General features: G+C 43.9%; 1 protein-coding gene across 1 annotated transcript in view; it reads left to right on the top strand.

Moving 5' to 3' along the window:
- LOC126458466 (pumilio homolog 2) overlaps positions 1 to 17,990 on the top strand; it is a 642,319-nt gene that overhangs the window by 103,610 nt on the left and 520,719 nt on the right. Inside the window, exon 5 of the mRNA XM_050095538.1 lies at positions 1,048 to 1,185. Coding sequence (XP_049951495.1) covers positions 1,048 to 1,185 — 138 coding nt within the window. The remainder of the gene's footprint in view (positions 1 to 1,047; positions 1,186 to 17,990) is intronic.

The following is a 17,990-nucleotide window of genomic DNA, read 5'->3' as shown; positions in this document are numbered from 1 at the left end:
CTGGACTGCCACCATACTCTTGTCATCACAGTTGTACCAAGATTACATGGGCTCAGGTAAATTTGTATGTTACCGAGAAAAACATCGTGCTTCAAGTTGCACACATTAAGAGTTTCATGCACTTAACAGTCTAAAGCATCAGAAATTTTGCATGGGCTGACTGATAAGACATGCATCTCAAAGACTAACAGCAAGAAATTGGCATGGTTTTTTTTTATGGAGCCTAACATCGTAAAACAACTTCGCAACTTAGATTCATCTGGGTGGAAGAACGAAGATGAAGAGACAAATTTATTGACTTGAATCAGATAAATACTAAACTAACTATAATCTTGTCTATGTGGTTATTAAGTCTGTGGTTGTATTGCAGGTTATTAGCATGTAAGGATCTGTGTTTAGAACAGTGATTATGTAATTGCTGGTCAGATTTATGTAGAGGCAAATAGTGTTCTCCAGTAGCTGTTATGTGAGTGCACATTTAAGTAATTTTTTGCATTTCATGGATTTCATAATTTCTCATTTCATAAATTCTTTAAGTACAACTACCCCAGACTGATTACCGACGTGAAGCTCACTACCCCCAACCAACAACCAGTTTATTGTTTTTAGTTGAACCCAGTCATATTCAACATACCAATCACAGAGTTTTTTATTACTTAGTTCTCATTTGTTATTTACTTGTGTGTCTGTGTTGGTTGGTACGGGTGTACTTCTCTGGACTTTATCATTTGCATCTTTCGTTCAGCCATGCTGCTGCAGAAATTTTTTTATCACTTCTGTGGTTTTTGGTTGTCAATCACTTTCTTAGTCATTTCCAAATGTTTCTTTTGCTGCACACCACTAAAAATATATGGGTTTGACTCTTAATGTGCTGTCTGTGATGTCATAAATCGTAATAAGATCAACACAAAATGACAGTTTTATGAAGAGCTTTAAAATGCTACCTTGTATTTGCAATTTATCAATAAAATGTTGCATTTCTGTAAAATCTCGAGACTTCCTACTTGTAACATTATTTGGTTGCAGAGGAGTCTTGTTTGTTTTCAGCCGGCTGCAGAACATATGGTTTTCGTAAATAACCACATGGCAACACAACGGCTTGCAGCAGCTGTTGCAGCCTCTTCACACATGCAAACTACAGTACATCATCTCCAGCAGCAGCATGCACAAGTTGGCAATGGGCAGGTAAATACCCTACCAGTTATTGGCATTGTTTTTCAGTCTTTTCATTTAGAAATTTGTTAATTTGTGGAAGTGAAGGTGTCTTGTTTTGTAGTTGTTCTTCACATAGCCTTACAATGTACTTAACAAAATTTAGTTCCACTGTTCATGTGAAGATGATTTATGTGGGGCTGGAATATGTTGATATGAATATGTAAAAGAAAATGGGGGGGGGGCTGATAATTTGCACACTCATTAAGCCAAAAGCCATTTCCTCTATTCTCTTTATTTCAACATTTCATCAGTAATGTAAATTCAGAAACTCATAGAGGGTAATGTTACTGATCATTTCTCGTGAAGTAATAATGATGTAATTGTTCTTCACATAGCCTTACAATGTACTTAACAAAATTTAGTTCCACTGTTCATGTGAAGATGATTTATGTGGGGATGGAATATGTTGATATGAATATGCAAAAGAAAATGGGGGGGGGGGGGGGAATAAGTACACGGAAAGGATAATAAATTCCTTAGATTTCAATCAGGTACTTTTGCATCCACTGTCACAAGGATGGCCATGTGTAAACTTCCATCTCTGCCTTCTTTCGGCTCATGTACTCATCCCCTCTTCCACAGGTGCCGTGGAAGAACTTCTTGGAGGAGTAAGAAATCACCAACTTGGATTCTTACCGATACTCCATTTCGACATTTAACTTGGTGAAAGTTATACAGGAGCATAGTGTATTGCTAAGGCCAGTGCTTCTAGAAATCTACTCTGCTATTTTTTGACAGAGTTTGAATGCTCTCATCAGGTCTGCGCAGTCAGTGCCTCAGGTCCAGTTGACAATACCGTAAGTCTCTCCCCCTTGAGGAAGTGTGCTGGAGTGACTATTTCGTCCTCAATTTGAGAAATAGTCCTTGAGTGCAGAGCGACTTCAATATTCAAGATCACAGTTAGCCCTTCTTCGTCTATAGCCGAGCATCCAAGTACTTTTCTGAGACATCTTTTCATTGAGCTCACCATTTCTCCCCGAATTCTCCCCACCACAGTTCCAGTATATCTTTGTTCAGAGCTTGGAATTTTTGAGCATTGTCTCTGTAGATGGTGCGTGGAATACAACGTCAACCAATAAATCTTTGTATTGAATCAAAGGACAGATAAATAATGCAACATAGCATTTACCACTGGTATTTCCTACTTCTGTGTTTAATGGTCCTGCAAAATCAACACTGGTTACTGGGAATTGTCTGTGCTGTGTTACTTGGTTGGCTGGCAATGCAGCTTCTATTTCTTGACCAGTGACACCGCATGCTCTTTTACATGGAAGGCAGTGATGAATGATCTTCTTTATCATGTGTCAGGCATGTATTATCTAAAAGGAGGTGCAAATCTCTGCAAAATACTATTCTCTGAAAAATATAATTCTAACAGAAATATGCATGTATGTGTGAAATATTAAAAGCTTTATGAAACGACAGTTTCCATCTAGAGTAAGTGAGAGTCATTCTTCTGTGGTTTACCTGGCATACTGTAAATGACCACTGAGCTGTAACAAATCTTCATCCAAAAATGGATTGAGACCTTAAAAAAAATAAAAAGTGTTTTGTAGTCTTAACCTACCAGAGCTTTGTAATTTCTTCCACAGTAAATTCTCCATGCAAACTTCACCTAGTCAGTCAGTTTCCTTTTAAAGTGAAGAATCTGGGCTTTGAGTTGTAGTACTGTCCAGTAAGAATTAAACATTTCAGCATCTATTAGTGGTGTGGATCTGGGGGCATGTTTTTAGTTTTGGCTAAGAGACAGCTTTAAGGTACTTATTTGGCTAGAGACTGCATTGTTGTTGTACCCAACCTATGTAGGGTCTGAAGTGTGTTTTCTATGGGCAGATGATTGCAGAATTGTCACTACAGGGGCCATCCAAAGAACTGCCGAGCTCATATCTGTGATGCTAGCCTTGCGATAGAAATGCAGAAGTCTCGTTCCTATTGATGCTGCCAGCAGTTCCAATTGTGGCAATGTAATCATTTACTAAATATTCATTGAATGGGGGACATATTATTAGCTCCCTCTCAAGACCCCTCCTCCCAGTGTCTCCCAGACTGCAGGCCTGCTGCCACATATTGGCCATGGGACCCATTGTCCAGGTACCCTAAGGTCGCCCACTCTCTCTCAATTCTGTACCTTGCTGAACCCTGCTCTCTCCCTCTCTCTCTTTCTTCTTCTTCTCCTCTCTCTCTCTCTCTCTCTTTCTTCTTCTCCTCTCTCTCTCTTTCTTCTTCTCCTCTCTCTCTCTCTCTCTCTCTCTCTCTCTCTCTCTCTCTCTCTCTCTCTCTCTCGGCGCCCTGCCCTCATCGACCTACAAAAGAGAAAAAAAGACACATACAAGTCCCAGGACAAGGCCCCTTTGGTGGCTCTGGAGGTACTAAATTCCCCATCACAACCTGTTTCTGACAAGTTGTTGGTAATGGGTGGTGATCCAGTGGTGTGACCGGCTTCAGCCTGTTCACCTCCGATTTGGATCCCCGTTCCATGCTTATTGAATGGAATTGTAGCGATTACTATGTCACCCTCTGGAGTTGCAGCCCTTTATTTCCTTTTAGTCCACAGCTTGTGGTTGTTCTACAGGAATGATGCTCACTCTCTGACCCTTCATGGGTTACAGGCTTTCTGTTGGAACAGGGCCAGCATTTGAGGACTTCTGGTGATGTTTGCACATTCAACCATACGGGCATTGTTAATCGTGAATCCCACTTCATACTACAATGGAAGTGGCTGCCGTCCAGGTCCACTTGGACTGTGCAGCTATGCTTTGCAGTCTCTATCTTCCTCTTGACAGGCCATCTACACTCACTGCTGTACCTGTCCTTCAGCGACTTCCTTCTCTCTTCTTCCTCCTCCTCGAGGATTTTAATGCCCTATCACCCCTTGTGGGTCAGTGCTTTTTAGTCTATTTGGGGTCTCTTCATAGAACAGTTCCTTGAGGACCATGAGCTGTGCCTTCTAAATGATGGTTTCCACACCCATTTTAGAGCCGTTTACAGCACATTCTCTGCCATTGATCTTTCACTCACTTCCCGTCCCCCTCTCGCTTCATTACACTGGTCACAGCACAATGACTTCTGCAATAGTGGCTACTTCCCATTGATTCTCTAGTTCTCTTCCCACCTCCTGATGGCCAAGTTATCCTCCTGGGCTTTCCATTGTGCTGATTGGCTCTATATACCTCTCAGATTATGTTCACCCTTTTTTTTGTCAGGTTGTATTGATTATATAATAAATTCCCACAGTCAGCATTGACACCCCACATGCAGCAGGCCTTTTTTGCTGCTGGATGCTTCCTTGGTGTAGCACAGCCATTGCCATCCCCATCTGTGATCACAGTCGAACCTTGCAATGCAGTTAGTGGCACCTTCCACTGGTCTTGTTACCTTTGAACACATTCATGCTAAAGCCTGTTACTTAAAACAGAGCAAGCTAGTGTGTTGAGGATGCTCTGTCCCCTCCCTAGGTTCCTCTGTCCCTCTGTCATGGGTATGGGCTATGCTCCGCACCCTCCCATGATGCCAACAAGTGTCTTCCATCCTGGGCGTTTCCCTCCCGATTCACCTTCGTACATATCCATCGGTTCTTGTGGAACACCTTGCAACACATTTTGCACCAGCATTCTATCTGGCTGCCTTCCTCCCCCAGAAACAGCAGGTTGTAGCTTCCCAATTGTGTTTTACCCATTGTCAGGAGAAATTCTCCAGTGAACCTTTCACTGAATGGGAACTACTTCTGGCCCTCTCCTCTTCCCATGACTCAGCCCCTGGCCCCGATTCCATCCATAACCAGTTGCTTCAACACCTCAGTACTCCACAAAGACGATATCTCTACTGGGTGTTTTTGACTACTCAGAGGTGTCTTCCCTTCTCAATGGAGTTACAGCCCTTCTTCATCTATAGTTGAGCATCCGAGTGCTTTTCTGAGACATCTTTTCATTGAGCTCACCATTTCTCCCCGAATTCTCCCCACCACAGTTCCAGTATATCTTTGTTCAGTGCATGGAATTTTTGAGCATTGTCACTGCAGTTGGTGCATGGAATACCATGCCAACCAATAGATCTTTGTATTGAATCAAAGGATGGATAAATAGTGCAACATAGCATCTACCACTGGTATTTCCCACTTCTGTGTTTAATGGTCCTGCAAAATCAACACTGGTTGCTGGGAATTGTCTGTACTGTGTTACTTGGTTGGCTGGCAATGCAGCTTCTATTTCTTGACCAATGAAACTGCATACTCTTTTACAAGGAAGGCAGCGATGAATTATGTTTATAATGTGGCAGGCATGTAATATACAAAAGGAGGTGCAAAGCTCTCTAACATAAAGATGAATGTGTGTATGCAAGATTAAAAGCTTTATGAAACAGTGGTTTCCATCTAGAATAAGTGAGTGACATTCTTCTTTGGTTTACCTGGCATACTGTAAATTACCACTGAGCTGTAACAAATCTTCATCCAGAAATGGGTTGAGACTTTTTTTTTTTTATTATTATTTTTAAGTGTTTTGTAGTCTTAACCTAACAGAGCTTTGTAATTTCTTCCACAGTAAATTCTCCCACAGTAAATTCTCTGTGCAAGTTCACCTTGTCAATCAGTTTCCTTTTAAAACGAAAAATCTGGGCTTTGAGTTGTAGTACTGTTCAGTAAGAACTAAACCTTTCAGCATCTATTAGAGACTTTCTGGAGGGACAGTCTCTGATCGATCATCTGCTTCCGTTGGAAACCACAATTTGGGAGGCCTTTTCTCAGTGTTACAGTTTGTCACAGTTTCCTTTGATCTTCATAAGGCCTATGAAATGGCTTGGTGCACTGACATCTTAATTACACACCATGACCTGGAGTCTCGAGGCACCCTCCTGATTTTTATTCACCAGTTTCTGTTGTTGTTAAGAGTTCGGGTTGGCACCATGGACACAGGAGAATGGTGTTCCACAGAGTTCCGTATTAAATGTCTTTCTTTTCCTCATCACTATTAATGGGCTCGTGGCCTCTTGTCAGGCTGTTGGATACCTCTGCTCTACATATGGTATCTGTATCTGGGCTAGTTCCTACACAGTGGCCTCTGCGGAGAAACAGCTCCAGGATGCCATCCAGCATGTGCCTATGAGGACTTTCTTCCACAGTTTTCAATTCTCACCCCTTAAATCTCAGGTGGCACATTTCTCACCATACTACAGTCCATCCTGATCAAGAGCTCTGCCTTGCCGCCCAGTGCTTGACTGTGGTCCCCCAGTTCCGTTTCTTGGGTCTTTTTCCTGACAAAAAGCTCACTTGGTTGCCCAAATCCACCTTCTGAATATTGACTGTTTCTGTAAACTCTAAGCCCTTTGCTTTCTTGCCCACACTTCTTGGAGTTCAGATTGTTAGAACCTTTTGTACCTTTCCAGAATGAGATTTTCACTCTGCAGCGGAGTGTGCGCTGATATGAAACTTCCTGGCAGATTAAAACTGTGTGCCCGACCGAGACACGAACTCGGGACCTTTGCCTTTCGCGGGCAAGTGCTCTACCATCTGAGCTACCGAAGCACGACTCACGCCCGGTACCCACAGCTTTACTTCTGCCAGTATCTCATCTCCTACCTTCCAAACTTTACAGAAGCTCTCCTGCGAACCTTGATTAATCTGCCAGGAAGTTTCATATCAGCGCACACCCCGCTGCAGAGTGAAAATCTCATTCTGGAAACATCCCCCAGGCTGTGGCTAAGCCATGTCTCCGCAGTATCCTTTCTTTCAGGAGTGCCAGTTCTGCAAGGTTCACAGGAGAGCTTCTGTAAAGTTTGGAAGGTAGGAGACGAGATACTGGCAGAAGTAAAGCTGTGGGTACCGGGCGTGAGTCGTGCTTCGGTAGCTCAGATGGTAGAACACTTGCCTGCGAAAGGCAAAGGTCCCGAGTTCGAGTCTCGGTCAGGCACACAGTTTTAATCTGCCAGGAAGTTTTGTACCTTTATCGGACCTTAGTTCTGTCCTGTCTGAACTATGGCTGTCTGTCCTGTGGTTGTTAAGTGCAACACTCAGCTTTTCTTCCACACTACTTGTCTTGCTCCCGGTCCAATATCAATAGTCTTCTGGATCACGCTGGGATCCCCAACCCCCTTTGGTTCAGCAGTCCCAGCTTCTGGTTTCCTACTCCATCACTATCCACTATTTCCCTGCTCATCCCCCCTGTTCTATTCTTTTCATGACTCCAGATGGATTTCCTGATTGGGCTCCGCCTCGCTTCTCTTTGCTGCAGTTTCTATCTTCTCTCTCTGTTCTGTTTGCCACATACTCTCCCGAACCTCTCTCCCCCCTCCCCCCCAACCCACCCACACACACACACCACCCCACTCGCTGGCCCTGAATTCTGATAGATCTCTTGTGGGGACCAAAAGCCTTTATCACTCCTGTGGTGATCCATTGTTTTTTCCACTCACTTTTATGCAAGTATCTGGGCGCTGATGTTTTGTATACTGTGGAATATGCCTTCACATCCACTGTTGACACAAAAAACCGTCTCTTGCCTGCAACGTGTGGTGTGTTTTCTGCAGAACTGATGGCCATTTACCAGGCCCTTTGCATCAGTAAATGGTCATCTCTCACTCCAATTTTGTAATGAATGGACTCAATGAGTGACCTTCAGCCTGTCGCGTAGTGTTTTTCCTACCACCTTGTGGTCTGTGCCGCACACGACCTCCTCACTGATCTTGACCGTGCTCTTTATTCGGTTGATTTCTGTTGGGTTCCTGGCTGTGCGTGTGTCCAGATAATGAGCTTGTCAGTTGTATGGCTGGTAGGCAGCCATGCACCCCATCACAGCTAGGGATCAACTGCTTGTTTTGCAATCAATTATCCTCCTACACTCCATTCTACTATTGCTTCAACTACTAGTACACTGGCAGTAATTTAGTTTGTTTCACTAATGAGTACAGATAAACAGAATGCTCCACTGCAAGAATGACTTGGCTGGAGGTGCATATTATACACGAAGAAATCCAGCCATGTAGTCACCACAAATTCTCTCGGAATCAATATGTGCTCGGTCTATGTGTTTTCGATATTCCTGCGATTCTGAAAGTTCCTGTTCGTGTTGCCAGCTCCCGTGCTTGAGCACCAGAAAATGTTGGGAACAATTAGAAAGTGAATTTCAAATTTAGATTACTTTTTCCACAGAGTTTCTACCTCAAGAAATTACGTAATATGTCAATAAAAATTCACAAATATAAAAAAATGCAGAAGCATCATTTCAATGTTTCTCCACAGCGTCACATATGTGTTAGTTAACACATATATAATTATCATTTTGTATTAAAGCTGCATGTGAGTTGAGGGGAACTGTGATATTAGAGTGGGTCACTATATGGAGAGCTTTAACTGTACTTGTTATCTGTATGTGGTTACAAACTTAACAGTATATATGTTACTGTTAGTGAAGATGGTTGCCTATATCGAGATCTTGTGCCACACTCTAGTAGAACTACCTGCTGAATAGGTGACAGCTGCTTGGGAACAAAAGATTTCAGTAAATTGCACAACAGTTAGAAAAGATACGACATATTTAGCAGGGGATGGCTGTGGCTGCAATAGCATTTCACCATTCATTACTGAAGCAGCAGATTGTGTTAAGTGGCATTTTGGGTGAAAATACTCTAATACAACAACAAAAGAAGGTTGTAATGTTGTGTGTGGACAACAGCAATTCGCTTGATCCTTCTATGGCATGAGATGATGTTTGACTACGTAGTAGTGTTCCAAGAGCTCACAAGGGGCACACAGTTCTTTTGTGACTACGTGGGGCCCTAACCCTTGCATTACTACTTCCCTTTCTGTGTTTGCACCTCCATCGTTCTATTCTTCCCCCCCCCCCCCCCCCCCCCCCCCCCCCCCTCCCTGTCTAGTTTCCCATTGGGTAGTCTTCTTAGTGCTGATTGTGCTTGGCTCTGGTTCGTGTTTTGGACACTCTATTTCTAACCTTCTGGCCTTCTAAAACATTTTATTATTAATTACACAGTCACATTGTTGGATTTGGCATGATACTTCTTTTCTAAATGCAGGAAATGTCATCCAGCCCAGCTTATATTTCACCTTTTGTGCCTTTCTCTCTTTTCACCCTTATTTCTTGCAGTGGTACTACCCAGCATGGTAGCCATTCCATTGTGTAGGTGTATGCGTGTGGGGGTGGGGCAGTGGCAGTAGGCTTCATCAAGTAACTGATTAATGGTAGCCCCCTGACCGTGCAGGGATTATACCGTTGGTGCCTGATCTGGGAAGTCCCCAGGCAGGCTAAGGAGTGTGTCCCCATCATGGCTGGGGCATAAGGACTTGGGGCAATGTTTTACTGGCCAGGTAATTGTTGATGTTGTCGGTGGTGCCTGTTGTATAGAGAGCCCCTGTTTAGAATGGGTAGTTTCTCGCTGGAATTAATCTTCCTTCTGCTGGTGGCCACACAGCCCAAGCAGTCTCTTCGGAAGTTGAGACATGTTACAGTGCAGAGAGGTGTGACACCAAAATGTTTCCCTCCATGGCTATGCCATGAGAGAAACGTAAGGCTCAGGGACAAAGTGAGAAATACCCCTCCCCCCAATCGTTCCCCAATACTTGGTTTGTTCTAAGACAGATGGGGATTCCTTTTTGTCTATAAAGCTATTGATTTTTGTTGAACAGCTCAAGGACAAGTTTGGGGAAATGGCAACCATTTCAGAAATGAAAAGTGACTCCATTCTGTTCAAAGCAGCTGTCCCTGCTCAGTCACAGGCGCTGTTTGCCTGCGATGAGCTGGGTGACATACCTGTCACTATAACACCCCATAAACGTCTGAATATGGTACAGGGTGTCATTTTCCACCAAGATCTCCTTTTACAGATTGATGATGAGTTACTTGCTATTTGGGAGCAATGAGGTGTGCATTTTGTCCATAGTGTTCAATGGGAAACAAAAGACAACAGAATGGATACTGGGAGACTTCATTATGGCCTTCGTAGGTGATCTGTTGCCAGAAGAGATCAAGGTGATGGTATATTGCTGTGGTATCAAGCTGTATATTGCTCCTCCCATGTGGTGCTACAAATGCATGCGATTTGGACACATCTTCTCATTGCAATATCAGTTTTGTCTGTAAGGATTGTGACCATCTGTTACAGACACACACTCCTTGTGCCCCTCTCCTCATTTGTGTCAACTGTGGGGAGCACCATACTGCTGCAACACACCATCCTCTTAGTGACTGGACTAGTGCCCTCTGTCTCTTTAGCATGTAGCCCTTGGAGCTGCTCCACAACAGCCTCTCCCATGGTGTTTGGAAGTCATCGTCGTATTGCTCCCTCCACATTCCCTTTGGGAGTGTGAACTCCCTATCTGCTGGGGACATCAGTCCCCAACCCCCAGCCAGAGAAGAAATGCTCTCCTCAGGCACCACTTACCAGGAAGGGCTCCCTCAGGACACCCCCTTCCAAGGTCTCCATTGACCTGCAGTTGGATGCCAGCCCATGGCTGAAGGAGCTACAGGTTGCAGATCATAAGACTTCGCATTCCTCCTCCGTTGCAGAATCTTGGGCAGATAAACCCTAGCAGAAGTGTAAATCATCTGTGGACAAGCAGAAGTGCGCCAAAAAGAGGGAAATCCTGGTGTGCTCTGTGCCGTGAGGCCCTGTGTGTTCCCGCCTTTGTTGTATCCGAAGCAGTGTTTCTGGTGGTCCCTATGGCCCCAAACCCTGCTCCTCTCCCCCTCCCCAAGCACTCTCATTTGGAACAAATGTGTGTTGATGGCGTATCTTCTCAACCCCTGGCAGCAGGTGGCCCTGAGGCATGTCTTGTCCCTTCACGCCCCCACATGATATTGATAGCATGATCCTCTAGTGGAACTGTGGTGGTTTTTTCTGCCACTTGGCTGAGCTACATCTTGTTTTGTGCATTTCCCAGGTTTTTTGCATTGCCCTCCAGAAAACTTGTTTCCCAGCAATGCGGACCCATATCCTCTGCAGCTATTGGAGCCATTTTAAGAATCACACTGACTTTGAGTATTGAGTATTGTTCTGGACTCTCTCTATAGCAGACATGTGCCACTCAATATGACTTTTGAAGATGTGACAAGTCGTGTGAAGGCATATCTGGAATTTACTGTCTGTAATGTGTATCTCTCTCCCAATGATGAAACGTTCCAGATTGTATTGTCTGCATTGTTTTCTGAGATATTCCACCCTTCCTAATATTGGGTAACTCAAATGCCTGTAACACTTCGTGGGGTGGAACTAAGACTACTGGGTGTGCTAAAGCTATCGGAAACTTACTCGCAAAGCTCAATCTTTGCCTCTTAAATACTGGGATTCCCACACATTTCAGTGTGGCGTATGGGCCTTGTTTCGCTATTGTTCTTTCTGTTTGCAGCCAGGTCTTTTCCCATCCATCCAGTAGAGAGTCCATGATGTTCTATGCAACAATGATCATTTTTCAGCTGTTAGAGCACTCCCTCCCATCTCTCACTTGGGTGACCACCCAGATGGGCTCTCTCCAAAGCTGATTGTAATGCTTTCATCACTGCCATCACCATTCGCACTCCACCACATGGAGGTCCAGAATGTAACTACATCCATTCTGTCTGCAGTTGACTCAGTGATCCCCTGTTCCTCGGGATCCCCCCATCAGAAGAGAGTACGTCGATAGACGCCTGAAATTGCTGTGGCCATTAAGGAATGCAGGCAGGCTCTCCTATACTGTGAGTGACAACCATTGAAGACTCATCCCATTACAGGTCTATGCCCAGGTCTACCATTTCATAAAACAGCGGGAACGAGAATGGTGGGAGCAGTATGTTGCTACCATAAGACCATATATCCCTCCTTCGGAGATTTTGGTGAAGATTCTACACCTCTGTGGACACCAGTTGGTGTACCTGTTACCTCTGTAAATGGTGGTGTCGCCACCAACCCCAACACTGTTGCCGAACATTTTTCTCTTTACTGTTTATAACAACAATCAATTTTTGACACTTAATGTAACTGTGGTGGTTTTTTCTGCCACTTGGCTGAGCTACATCTTGTTTTGTGCATTTCCCAGGTTTTTTGCATTGCCCTCCAGAAAACTTGTTTCCCAGCAATGCGGACCCATATCCTCTGCAGCTATTGGAGCCATTTTAAGAATCACACTGACTTTGAGTATTGAGTATTGTTCTGGACTCTCTCTATAGCAGACATCCACCTGCAGAACACACACATAAAAGAAGGCTATAATTAGGCAAGCTTTCAGAACCAGTGGCTGCTTCTTCAGACAGTAGGATTGAAGGGGAAGGAAGAGGGGTGAAGGGAAAGGACTGGAGATGTGTAGAAAAAGGGGTACATTTTGGAAAAGTCACCAGAACTGCAGGTCAGGGGAGACTTGCTGGACGAGATGAGAAAAAAAGACTGACTGTTGGGGACTGCATCAAATGAGATTTGAAAATCTGAGAGCTTAAAGGTGGAACACAGGGTAATATGCAAGACAGGACAGAGATTGCTGCTAAAACATCATGTACGAATTAATAAGAGTGAAAAGGTAAGTGCATTGTATGTAACAGAGATGGGGTGGGGACAGCGAGAAATAGACAGGTAAAAAATTGAAAGATGTTGTTGTTGTTGTCTTCAGTCCTGAGACTGGTTTGATGCAGCTCTCCATGCTACTGTATCCTGTGCAAGCTTCTTCATCTCCCAGTACTTACTGCAACCTACATCCTTCTGAATCTGCTTAGTGTATTCATCTCTCGGTCTCCCTCTATGATTTTTACCTTCCACGCTGCCCTCCAACGTAGAAAACTAAAACAGAATGAAGAAAGGAGTAGTTACTGTGAAGAAATGCTGGGACAGAAGAAATTCATTTATATTAAGGCCAGATGGGTGGCGAAGACCAAGAACATGTTGTTGCATTAGTTCCCACCTGTGGAGCTCTGAGAAACTGGTGTCTGTGGAAAGAATCCGGATGCTACCGAGGTTACAATTGTCATGTTGTAGAGCAGGCTCTGCAACAGGATATTGTGTGTTGCCATTACGCACCTTTTACCTATGCCCATTCATCCTAACTGATAATTTGGTGGTAGTCACGCTAATGTAAAAGGCCAAACAGTGTTAACATAACAGCTGGTAAATGTGTTTCCTACAATGTACTTAGCTTTTCACTCTTATTAACTCATACACAATGTTTCACCAATAATCTCTGTGTTGCATATTACCCTGTCTTCCACCTTCAAGCGCTCAGGTTTTCAAATTCTGGTGCAGTCCCCAACAATCAGTCTTTCCTTCTCATACTATCCGATAAGTCTCCTGTGACTCGCAGTTCTGGGTGGCTTCCCAAATCTACCCCTTTCTGTACTCTCTCCAGTCCATTTCCTTCACCATTCTTCCTTCCCCTTCAACCTTTCTGCCTGAAGAAGTAGCCACTGGCTCCAAAAGCCTCCCTAATTGTAACCTTCTTTTATGTGTGTGTGTTCTGCTGCCACTTGGTGAGTAGATTTTTTTTTAATCTATCCAGTTACATTAATTCCTTTACTCTTCATCACAAGTCACCTGTAACCTTATAATGCTCTGTTCAGTGAGTGGGAATTCCTCATTGCCCTAGCCCTTTGCCATGACATTGCTCCAGGGTCAGACCCTATCCACAGTCAAGAGCTCAAACACTTATCAGTGGATTGGCATTGTCACATTCTTGCCATTTTCAGCTGTATTTGGAGCAAGGGTGACTTACCATCTAAGTGGAAGAAAGCATGATTTTTTCCAGTACTGAAATTGGGTAAACGACACCTTGAGATGGGCGGTTATCACCCAATTAGTCTTGTTGTTGATCTGTGCAATTTGCTCAAATTTATGGTGAGCCAATGGTTGTGTTGGTTCCTTGAGTCTCGAGGTCTTTTGGCTCTGTCCCAGGGCAGTTTTCGCCAAGTCTGCTCTACTGCTGGCAGTTTAGTCTGCCTGGAGTCTGCTGTTCAGTCAGCATTTGCCCTACATTCAACATCTTATCACTGCCTTCTCTGACTTGCACAGGGCTTAAGTCCCTATTACACGATGCGCGTAAACTATACACCTATGCACCAGCACCCCCAAGCATGCATATCTGTAACTACATGCGGGTTCATGTAGACCTATTACACCATCCGCGTGGGCTATACCTGGTGCACATGCACAGTAGATGGTAATAACGTGCGAAACGCAAATATAACTGTCTGCTCTCTTGTAAAGTTGTTCGTTCTACCATGCGAAACACAATGGGGACCATGTGGCATATTGAAATGTCATCCCTTCAAATTATTTATGTGAGCTCAAGGTTCCTATTTAATAAGAAATTTTTTTGTATCATTATTTATGAAGTAATTGTTGTTTTATTATGTAGATTACTACTGTTCTGAATTACAGACTCAACAGTTAGTTATGTATTACGACACTTGGTTACAGAGGTACATGCATATCTAAATTTACATTTTGCACATGGAGGACCCACTTGTTTTTGGAGCTATTGCCCTGGCAGTGACAATAAATCTTCAGATTAGGGCTGAATGACGACGAAAATGAAAAGCCAGACATTGTTGAGTTCAACCCTGGAAAGGAACGAAGGCAGAGGATTACATTGCTTATGAAAGAAATGAGGCCTGAAGACCCGCGAGAATTTCAGTACTTCATGAGGATGGAAATGGCCTGTTTCGAAAAGCTGCTGTCTATGATTGAAGATAAAATTAGCGAGTGTGACACAGTCATGAGGGACACTATCTCACCTTCTCGAAAGTAAGAATTAAATAATATGTTTACATGTTTTGTGATCATACCAGCCTAGATCACTGATAAAATACCAGTACATACCCTGTTAAGTTGCAGGCTGGTTGTAACATAACGTTTCCTGGCAGTTGGGGAATCTTTTACGAGTCTGGCTTTTAGCCACAGAATAGCACAGCCCACCATTTCAAAAGTTGTTGTGGGTGTATTCAATGCAATTTGCAACACTTTAAAGGCCCAGTACTTAAAGGTGCACTTGTGTTATTTTTCCAAGTTTGGAAAATGAAATGCAGTGTGCAATAAGCTGCTCAGTTTTGCTGTCCTCATCTGTTGCGCTGTGCGAAACTGCACAGCCTTTCTCACAATCACTGCCTGTTTCTCTTTTCTGGGATGCTGAAATAAAGCAAGAGATGCAATCAAATCAAACATGAACTTTGTAAGTTGAGGAATTACGATACAGATCGAAAATCACCTTGTAACGTTATATGCATATTACTCGGAAAGAAACAATTGCCATTGTATCGTATTATGATACAGTAGGCACATACATACATACATATACCGAGCGAGGTGGCGCAGTGGTTAGCACACTGGACTCGCATTCGGGAGGACGACGGTTCAATCCCGTCTCCGGCCATCCTGATTTAGGTTTTCCGTGATTTCCCTAAATCGCTTCAGGCAAATGCCGGGATGGTTCCTTTGAAAGGGCACGGCCGATTTCCTTCCCCATCCTTCCCTAACCCGAGCTTGCGCTCCGTCTCTAATGACCTCGTTGTCGACGGGACGTTAAACACTAACATCCTCCTCCACATACATACATACATACATACGTACATCTTTCCTCGTTGTATGCCTCTTTGCTCCATTTCATTTCTATAACACAAAGTAATCAAAAGAAAAAAAATGCTTTCACAAATGGCTAGTATAAAAGAAAGTCTACTGGAAAAAAAAATGTTTTTTTGCATTTATGAAAACCTGCTTACTGTAAAAAATGTGGAAAATCCCAACACGAAAATCTAAAATTAGTTACTAGCCATCGAAAAATAAGTGAATCACAAGCAGAAAGTACTGTGGTACCCCCTTCTGGGCATGCACGAGTTATCGCTACCTAGTATGCAGGCACGGATTGCTGGCAGTTTAGAACTGCTCTCAATTCTGGCGCACGGATAATGTGTCTACTAATTTTCGTAGTTTCACTCGTTCTACTGCTAGATGGCTGCCCCGCTAGACCAGTACCGTTCCTGGCAGATTGTCATGTAATACCTGCTTTATAACACAACATGTCATCACCATATCCTCTTTACCCTCCATGACTGAAGGCTCCTGGACCAGCTCCCCATTTTTGCCTGTAACTTATTGTCTCATTGTACTTCCCGTTTAAAGGTGGTGCTTCCCACTGTATTCCCCATATATGAGAGAATGGAGTCCCACAGGACTATGTATTGAGTGTGCCTCCTTTTCCAGGGGCTAGCAATTGTCTGACTGCAGCTGTGAGGTCTACAGTGTCCCTGTATGCTGATAACTTTTGCATCTACTATTGGTCCTCAACTGTGGATTTATCTCGACGACCAAATGCTCGATGTGATCGAGTCCTATCATTTTTTTGGCATTGGTCTTCGATGCCTGGTTGACATGGTTTCCCCATCTTCACAAACTTAAGTGAATGTGCTGATCACACCTTAATAATCTTCGCTATCTCAGTAACGCAAGCTGGGGTGTTGACAACTCTACTCTTTTGCAGCTCTACAGAGCTCTGATGCTGTTGTATCTTCATTTCGGGTGTCTGCTCTGTGGCTCAGCATCAGCTTCATCTTTGCAGTTGCTGGATCCAATACACAATTGTGAGCTCAGAGTTGTGACAGATGCTTTTCAGACCAGCCCAGCGAACAGCCTACCCGCAGAGGCTGGCATCCTCCTCTTATGGATTAGGCTCTTCAACTACACATTATACATTCACTGGTCCTCTCAGCATCCATACTACCATGTCCTTTTTCCCGGTAGGGAGATTTATGTCTCTCAACAGAGATCAAGGTCTGGAGATATGATCGTAGTTCACATACAGAATCTCTGTTCTGAACTCCATCCTTCCTCACTATCAGGTCCTGTCAAGGAAAAATCAATTGTATATGCCCCCATCTTGTGCATCCCATCCTCAGATGTGCCTTGACCTCTCCTTTGGACTGAAAGACTCAGTAGACCCTATGGTTTTTTGCTGTCTGTTCCTGGACATTTCCAGGCTCAGACATGGTAGACATTTATGGCTTTATAGTCGACAGATGATCCAGTTTTGCTTACACACAAGCAAGCTGTAGTGAAGTACACATCCTGCTGAATGGACACAGTGTATTCATTGTAGAATTGGTGGGCCATTTGGCCAAGTTGACTACCAGCATACTGACTGTGGAGATGGGGATACCGGAAGTGGACCTTTGGGTCGACTCTATGCCAATCGTTGTTGGAGGCTCGGAATGTGGACTGGTGTGCCCTGGTTTCTCCGAATGAACTGCAAACCATAAAGGAGACCATGACCATATGGCAGTCTCCCCTTTCGTGCTTTTTGCATGGAATCTACTGTCCTCTGTCAGCTCGGCAATAGCCACACTTGGCTGACCTATAGCTGCATCCTCCAGCATTAGGATCCACCCCACTGTGAGCGTGGTGCCTGTCTCATCGTGGCCCACATCCTTATGGATTGCCCTAATTTGGCCACCTTATGGCGACACCTTAAACTCTCTGACACACTAGCTCTTGTGCTAGTGGACAACTCCAAAGTGGTTGACATCTTTTTATATTTTACCCGTGAAAGTGGTTTTTACTCTTTTTGTGACTTAGGGCACATTAGCCTCATTGGCCACTTCAGGGATTGGAGGGGGCCCCGTCACCTATTCTGACCCGAGGAGCCCATGGCTGCCCTTACTCAGTAATCTGACCTGACTGCTGCCCTTTCCACCATTTTAATTCTTCTTCTCTTATATCTGTTTTTGGTTGACAGGTTCATCATCATTCTTTTCTTTCCTGGTATCTTATCTTGTCCATGTAGCTTGTTTTCTTTTGGTAATGGAGGATGTGGACGCACTGGT

The sequence above is a fragment of the Schistocerca serialis genome, chromosome 2 (assembly GCF_023864345.2).
Source record: "Schistocerca serialis cubense isolate TAMUIC-IGC-003099 chromosome 2, iqSchSeri2.2, whole genome shotgun sequence".
Taxonomy (NCBI): domain Eukaryota; kingdom Metazoa; phylum Arthropoda; class Insecta; order Orthoptera; family Acrididae; genus Schistocerca; species Schistocerca serialis.
This window is presented reverse-complemented; position numbering and strand designations above follow the sequence as displayed.